The 8,153-nt window shown below is 45.1% G+C and overlaps 2 protein-coding genes across 3 annotated transcripts; both read left to right on the forward strand.

Annotated features, from left to right (window-relative positions):
- The first annotated feature begins 490 nt into the window (after positions 1-490).
- Positions 491-1,030, forward strand: LOC147445363 (uncharacterized). The gene has a single exon (XM_086524576.1). The coding sequence runs from the start codon at positions 491-493 to the stop codon at positions 1,028-1,030; it is 540 nt and encodes a 179-aa protein (XP_086380702.1).
- Positions 1,031-1,514: 484 nt separating this feature from the next.
- LOC147445364 (xyloglucan endotransglucosylase/hydrolase protein 22-like) lies at positions 1,515-5,043 on the forward strand. 2 transcript variants are annotated; one of them, XM_086524889.1, is made up of 5 exons: positions 1,515-1,625; positions 1,976-2,116; positions 2,613-2,713; positions 3,110-3,315; positions 4,305-5,043. In XM_086524889.1, exons 2-5 carry the CDS (start codon positions 1,984-1,986, stop codon positions 4,684-4,686), a joined length of 822 nt encoding a protein of 273 aa, XP_086381015.1. In that variant the 5' UTR covers positions 1,515-1,625; positions 1,976-1,983; the 3' UTR covers positions 4,687-5,043. The 2 variants fall into 2 exon arrangements, with proteins under 2 accessions (XP_086381015.1, XP_086381014.1); XM_086524888.1 differs by lacking the exon at positions 1,515-1,625 and having other exon boundaries at positions 1,641-2,116.
- Positions 5,044-8,153: the final 3,110 nt, after the last annotated feature.

Raw genomic sequence — 8,153 nt, forward strand, 5'->3', positions numbered from 1 at the left:
CATGGTGGTCGTCGACTACTTCACCAAGCAGGCCCACTTCATACCAGCAAAGCCTCCCGCCACCGCCTACCAAGTCTCCAAACACTTCTTTGCCAAAGTCTTCAAATACCATGGCCTCCCCTTAGCCATAGTTTCTGATCGCGACACCCGTTTCCTCAGCGACCTCTGGCGCGAGCTCTTCAAGCTTCTAGGCACCCAACTCCGCTTTTCCTCCGCCTACCACCCAAAAACCGATGGTCAAACTGAAAGAGTCAACCAAGGCATTGAAGACTACATCCGCAGCTACGTCAAGGCAGATCAGAAGGACTGGTCCGAATACATGGACGTCTTGGAATTCCACTACAACAACTCCATCCATAGCAGCACTGGCTACACCCCCTTCGAGCTCTCCACAGGTAAAGAAGTCATCACACCTCTTGCACTGGCAACCGGCGATGTGCATGCCCAGGATCTAGAATGTGAAGAGTTTCTTCAACAATGGCAAACCCGCATGCAAAGGGCAAAGAAGAGTCTCGAGCAAAGCAAGGTACGCATCGCCAAATATGCCAACCAAAAGCGAAGGCCTGCCGAACTCTTCCAAGAAGGTGACTTAGTCCTCGTCAGCTCCCAGAATATCACCCTCCCTCAAGGCCTCTCCCCGAAGTTCAACCACCGCTACTATGGGCCATACAAAGTGCTCAAGTCCTACAACGACATCACCTACAAGCTGGATCTCCCATCACACATCAACATCCACAACGCCTTCCATGTAAGTCTACTCAAAAGATTTGTGCCGGATAACACCTATGGTAGAAGCCTCCCCGAATATGTAAAGGATGGCCCGCCACATGAGCCGGAGGCCATCCTAAAGTCGCGTTTTGGGCGTCGGGGACAACTTTTCTATGTCAAATGGCGCAATCGCCCCATGACGGAATGCACTTGGGTACCTGAAGAAATCATGCTTCGACTCGGAAGACCCCTTGTGCTGCGCTTCTACAACATGCCCACTGAAGAGGAGGACAACACACTACATGACAACAACATAGAGTAGTCCTCCCCCCACCACTTGTAACTAGCATCACCCTAGGTAGCTAGACAGTTTTGGCAACACTTCACTCCCCCCCTTGTAAATATCCGCCCCAAAACCTCGGCATCAACTTTTGTATCGGCACCTCTCAAAACCCCGGCTTGACGTGGGCGTCAAGCTCTCTCAACCCGGGGGTGTATATAAGGGAAGTATGTGCCACTTCCCCCAACTTGCCAGCCCCGTTTTCATGTGATTACTTGCGTCCCTTGTATTCGGCACTTTCTTATGATATTGATCATTCGTTCGCGTCCCTCACTCTCGTGTCCCTCTTGCGCTCACTTTTCAAGTTGCGTTCTTGTGTATGCGTTCGCTTGCCTGCAGGTCCGGATTGCATCGCAAGTGAGCCGGCGCGGCCCCTTTTCCGCGACGCCCCGAACGAAGGCGTCACACCCCTCTAAATGGACTTGCATTTTATGCAATTGCCATACAAGAGATAACATGTTTATGCAATTGCCATACAAGAGATAACATGTTTCACACTTCAGCTTTTGCTTTCTTTAAAGATTTTATGGGAGGAAGATTCCAGTCGCCACGGGGGAGCAAGCAAGCACAAGAGAAGGTGAGCCTGTCTGGGTTGATAGCTGGTATGCACTTGCCCACATGAAGACTGACTATTAGAGGGGGCTCACTTGCGTGAAGTGTGTGTGTGTGTGTATGAGAGAGAGAGAGAGAGAGAGCGCCCAAGTACACTACTGGACTGTGGGTGTGTGTGTGTGTGTGTGTGAGAGAGAGAGAGAGAGAGAGAGAGAGAGAGAGAACGCAGCTTTCACTTATTATATGAAGCGCTTGTGCATGTTCAAATGTGTTTGCCACAAGCGTTAGATCGCCTTATTTTCAAGATGAGGCTATGTGGGTTGGCATGCATGTCCCCTTCACTCTGTAAAACGCTCATCTTCCTTGTGATTGAAGTGGTGCAAATGAGAGCTTGGAGTGTGGCAGCTGATCAAGTTGTCAACTTCTGTGGGGAGGCTTTCAGCGCTTGGGATCCCACTCATCTCAGGGTCCTCCAAAATGGCAGCCAGCTGCAGCTGGTGCTTGATCAAATTTCAGGTAGCCAATGTACCTTAATCCTCTCACTTGACATTACTTTTGATCAACTTTTCTTTCTCAGTGAAACTCCTTATCTTTCTGCATCACATCTCTTTAATCAATCTTTGTCACATTTTTTATTAACAGTCTGTTGCTTTTCATGAAAACTCATTATCACTTGAAAACCAGCCTTTTTCTGAGCTTTTAAATTGGGAGCTGTCAAGACTCAACTGTCTCTTGCTGGATCTTGACATAAGACCTTAGAGCATTGTAGCATGATTAATATCTTCAAAAGTTGGGGTGATCCCTTGAAGTTCGCATAATGAGCCTCACACATACTGTGGAGAACCCTTGAGTCATTTCCCATTTGTCCGAATGCCATTGTATGCCGGCGGAAGTCTTCACCTTCTCAACGTCAAGAACCCTACTGTGTACAAAGTGAAAACCGATAAAAGCTAGACTTTTTTATTGCTATTATGCCTGTCATACTAATCAGCTACTTTTGACATGTTTTCAGGAAGCGGATTGGGTTCCCAGAATGAGTACATGTTTGGGCACTTTGAAATTCAAATGAAAGTAGCACCTGGCAATACTGCTGGCACGGTTACTTCGTTCTACGTAAGGTTCTTTGTGATGTTCTATGTGATCCTTTCTGGAGCCAAGGCAATGACCTCTTACTGTGTATGTGTGTGTAGCATATGTCTTAATATGCATTCTTTGCCTGTTCACATACACTCACAACAATGTAACATGATCCTTTTATGGTATGCAACTCTCTGTGTTTGAGTTTGATTTGGATTGACATGTTGCGCCTGTGCAGCCTTTTATACATGCATGGACACGTCGGTAAACTTTTTGTTGAAGTCTCGACTATGCTGTTCTAGATCGTGTGATGCGGTGCCTGCAATGGTTGGATTTGGGGGTGGATGCAAATGCATTTAGTGTAGTGAGTGGAAGTCCTCATTTTGCCTTTGCGTGTTGTTGTTGACACACAGCTTCCCGCATCCTCTACAGTTGTCATCGGTTCCAATGACCTCGGAGAATCAGAGGGATGAGCTAGACTTTGAGTTTCTGGGGAATGCGAGTGGAGAACCGTACCTACTACAAACCAACATTTTTACCAATGGTAGTGGCTACAAGGAGCAGCGTGTTGTCCCATGGTTCGACCCAACGGCCAGCTTTCACACTTACTCTATTTCATGGACAAAGCAACAAGTCATGTAAGCCCTCTTCAAAAAACTGCTGTATATATTTTACCTATCATTGTTGTGTGTCGTCAATTAACAATATGGCATCTAGTGGAGTGTGCTCTCCTGCATGAGGACAGTTTTCATTTGACTCTTTCAAGCATATACATTTACATATGCATTAATGTGTGCAAGCTAGTAAAGAGATTTAAGGTTTTCTTGTTTGGTTCAAAACAAAGTAGATAGCACCATTAAGATGGTATGCAGCTTTGTGGAAGAGGTTTTTTCCAGTGCTAGGTGTTTCCTCTAGATGCTTGGATTTCTTTTCTGGCTTGGATCATATTGCAAGCCAGTGTGCTCCCATTGAACTCCAGCCAATATGTACTGTTGCATTTGTGAAAGAGTTTTTATTATTGGGTAAAGGGGAAACCCTTAGAACCATAACAGTAACAATGGCACCTAGAAAAAAAATACTAAAAGGAATGAACCTATTTCTTTGCCTTTCTTGGAGGGACTGCATCCTCCTCTGGCGAAGCCTCAAGAGTGCGGGTCATTGGGGTCGGCCGCAGTTCGTATCAGCTTGTGAAGCTTTAATGTTGTTAGGAGCATTCACTTCTAGGTTCTATACGATCAAAAGAAGCAACACCTCTTCTACATGGGCTTCATATACAGGAAATGCTTCTTTGCAATGAGGTTCATTTATGCCCTCACGGGAAGGAAGCAAAGCAAATCCATTGCCTCCCTTTACTTCTTTTTTTTAAAAGCTGGCCAGAGAAGCAGCTTGGGGAGAGTTACCTGTTGGTGAGGAAGAGTTCTCCTCTTGGGCCATAAGGATAGGAGAGGGATCTTGAGGATTGGAAGGTTTCTTGCTTGGGCAATCCTTGTAGAAAGAGTATTTGGCTTGTATCGCAACTCACTACTAAGTATCCGACAAAATGTAAGTTAATTGATGACAGTAGATGTAGCTTTGAAGTTTTGAAAGCCTGAATTTGCTTATGGTGGTATTTGCTCTTTAATTTCAGATTTGCTGTTGATGGTACTGCCATAAGGACGTTTGTTAACAATGAGGCATCAGGCCAGCTGTATATGGACCGGCATCCAATGGGAGCTTTTTTGAGCATATGGGATGGGGATGATTGGGCTACATTGGGGGGCCTTGTGAAAATCAACTGGACTGCTTCCCCTTTTGTTGCTAGCTATAAAGGTTACAAGGCGGATGCCTGCATTTTTGATGGCAACGTATCTGCATGCGCGCATAGCCCATTTGCTGCAAATGTATATGCAGATGGGCTCTTTGATCTGAGTAGCCTCAGTTCTGTTGAGGACAACTTCATGGTCTACAATTATTGTGATGACAAAGATAGGTTTGAAGTGCTCCCTCCAGAATGCACTCTTGCAAAGTAGGATAGGTAGTGGATTATTCCAACGATTCTTTTTGGTGCTGATTGTCAGATGCGGCACGTGATTTTTTTGATTGATTTACACTGCTCATAGAAACACTGTCCATACGCTTGCGTTGTATAGGAAGTGGTCATAGACTTGATGACCTTGGCTTCTGTGCTTCCGATCCGGCCTGCTTGCGGTGGCGCACATGATGATGTACACAGCCCATGAGGACAAATGAGTTTAAAGAAGCAAAAGATGGTGCATGTGAAGGAGAGTGCCTGGGCCCTGGAAGCATGCTTTTCATTTGTAAAACAGAAAGTGAGCTAAGTAGTGTACTGTGGGTGCTTTTCTCTATGAAAAAAAGCTCTCTCTCTCTCTCTCTCTCTCTCTCTCTCTCTCTCTCCCCGTGCAGTCACTACTGTGCACACACGTTAATGCAGAGTGTTTGAAAATTGAACGTCGAAGTTGGGAATCTGAATGATGAGGAGCGAGCTATTGAAACAGAGAGCAGATAACGCGGTCCAAGAAACGGTGAAATTACGTCTGGACTCTGGACTCTGGTTGTCCTCATGAGAAGGGAGAGCTCAGAGTAGAGCCTTGTCAAGCCTCGGTTATGCGGCCTCACATCCCCGAATCCCGATCCGCGAGAGAGAGCAAGCGAGGGAGCAGTGTTCGGAAAAAATCATTTTTCCAAACATACAAAATTCCTTTCCTTGAATTTGCCATGAGGAAGTTTTAGAAAGTTCGGTTACTTTTTCAGATTTTTATACTATTTTTCTCTATTTTGGGGCGGAATTTCTCCTTCTCCCCTTGCTCTCAACTGGCATTTTGGAAATTGAAAACGGCACGATATTAAGTTTGAGACACATTTTTCCCGAACACTGCGAAGGAGAGAAAATTGTTTAATGTCGTAGGAACGATCCCCAACCAACCAATGACCACACGTGCTTATTAGAAGGTACTTGTAACGAGGGCCTCTACCTTGATGCACCAAAAAGCTCTAGGCTGTTTAAAGTGAGGTTCTCTCCCTTGATGCAATCACATCCGCATGCAACTCGAAGGCATGCATAAAATTCCAGGTTGTTGAAAAAAGATGTCGTGTTGACAATGCCTTGGTTGACTAAATGTGGCACACTTTCAAGAGTAGAAAAAGTACTTGAGGAGCTTCCTATCGGAAGTGTGGACTCTTGGAGTGCACTAATTGCACGATTTGCCCCACATGAGAAAGCTCTAGTCTCTTTTCATCAGAAGTGAAGTGAGGGTCTCTCTCTATATTCAATCATCTACCCATGCATCTCGAAGGGATGTGGCTCTACGTAAGATGTTGATATGGGCACAACAATCCACAATTATATTGGTAGTTAGAGGTCGTTGCAAAAAGATGTGCTTGACATTGTCTTGGTTGATATGTATGCCAAATGTGGTGAGCTTGAGAGCACAAAAAGTGCTTGAGGAAATTCTTGTCCGGAATGTCGTCTCTTGGAATGTATTGGTTGCGAGATATGCGCAACATGAGTAGGTCAAAAGCTTTAGGATGTTTAAAACTAGGGCCTCTCTTGTTGAAATCACATAGGCATGCATCTTGAAGGCATGTATCTCTATGTAGGATGTTGATATGGGCATAAAAATTCAAGCTAATATTGTTGGTCAAGAGTTGTTGAACAAAGATGTGCTTGGCAATGCTTTGGTCGACTTACTTGCTAAATATGGTGCACTTCATAGAGCACAAAAAGTGCTCGAGGAGCTTACCATCCGTAGTGTGGACTCTTGGAATGCATTGATTTTAAGAGTTGCTCCAGAGGATAAAGCTCTACTCTATTTTAGTAAATGTGAAGTGAGGGCCTCTCTCCAGATGCAATCACCTACACATGCATCTTGAAGGCATGTGGCTTTACACAAGATGTTGATATGGTCACAAAAATTCTCAATTATATTGCTAATCAGAGGTTGTTGAAAAAAGATGTGCTTTGCATTTCTTGATCGATATGTATTCCAAATGCGGTGCGCTTGAGATAGCATAAAAAGTGCTTAAGGAGCTTTTTGTCCAGAATGTCATCTCTTGTAATGCAACTAGTAAAACGGCGCCGCCTTCGGTGGCGGCATGGCCCCTCTTAACTTCAAACCCCTTGCTTCCACTGCCTATTTAGAGAGGGTTTTGGACCACTGGCCAAGTTATAAGATAACAGGATCACAAATGCCTTGGGCTATTTTTAATGGATATGCGTAGACGTAGGGAGGTCCTCTCAAGGAGACCAGACAATAGGAGACATTCACAAAGGGAGATCACTGATTTCTTTAGACTACATACATGGCATTTAGATGAGCTTGCATCACAACAGACTTCAGGAGCTGCATGTGCAATCAGCTAGAGTAACCTAATAAAGCACATTAGTAATGAGGGGCAGAAGAAAGCAAGAGCGTAGCACCGTAGGCTACCATACATTGGCAATCGTCTGCAAGACATTGAGGGAGACAACCTAGGCACCTATCCTAAAAGCTGCTCAACGGCCTCCTATTGCTGGTGCTCAAAGGGCTCTGACTCTCTAACCTCGACTGAAAATTTCAGTTTGCCTTTATTTTTTTTGGTTAGGAAAAATGTATACACACACACACACACAGACACACACACACACACACACACACACACACAGAGAGAGAGAGAGAGAGAGAGAGAGAGAGAGAGAGAGAGAGAGAGAGAGAGAGAGAGCCAAGATCTATCCTTGGTCCAATGTGCAGGAAAAAAAAAGATCTTCCTTCATCATGGAAGGGAATTAATTCCGCTCGTAAAATGACGACGTGGAGAGAGAGAGAGAGAGAAAGAGAGAGAGAGAGAGAGAGAACTTGGCAAGAAGCAATTGCATACCCATGTACACAATTTCTAGACTCCGATTACACTTTCGGGCCTTGGCATCCCTAAAGTCTACCAGTAACAACCATTCATTGCAATCTCATGTCATCTTTTGAGTCTCTTGCCTTGTCATGTGTCTACAGAAAGAGAAGTGATGCCCTAAAAAAAAGGGCGACGCAGTTGCATCAATGCTTGTGGAAAGAAGGTTGGTGATTAGGGTTCAAAGCCAATCGTGCCCTTTCACAGATTCACAATCTTGGAGTGTGCACAGACACTCACAACACAGTCTGGAGTTGCTCACACTCATATAGTCTAGACTGCATAGATTGCAAAGCTAATGGTCTCTCTCTCTCTCTCTCTCTCTCTCTCTCTCTCTCTCTCTCTCTCTCTCTCTCTTCCTTCGTATAGTGAACATTGCTTGAATGTTCCAGATTGAGGAGTTGTTGACACGTGGTACGACCATTTTCTAAACAACGATGTTGGGTGTCTGGGTGGCACTCAAAACAGGGGGACCGAAAGGTCCAGAGGAACAGTCTTGTTGAGTTACATGAGAGAGCATTGGTCGAAGCAAGGAGCTGCCACCATGTGGGGTACCCTCCCCTCTAGGCTTCTTCTTATTCTTCCCCCTTCCTTCAAT

The sequence above is a fragment of the Adiantum capillus-veneris genome, chromosome 12, assembly GCF_014529385.1.
Source record: "Adiantum capillus-veneris isolate H3 chromosome 12, ASM1452938v2, whole genome shotgun sequence".
Taxonomy (NCBI): Eukaryota; Viridiplantae; Streptophyta; class Polypodiopsida; order Polypodiales; family Pteridaceae; genus Adiantum; species Adiantum capillus-veneris.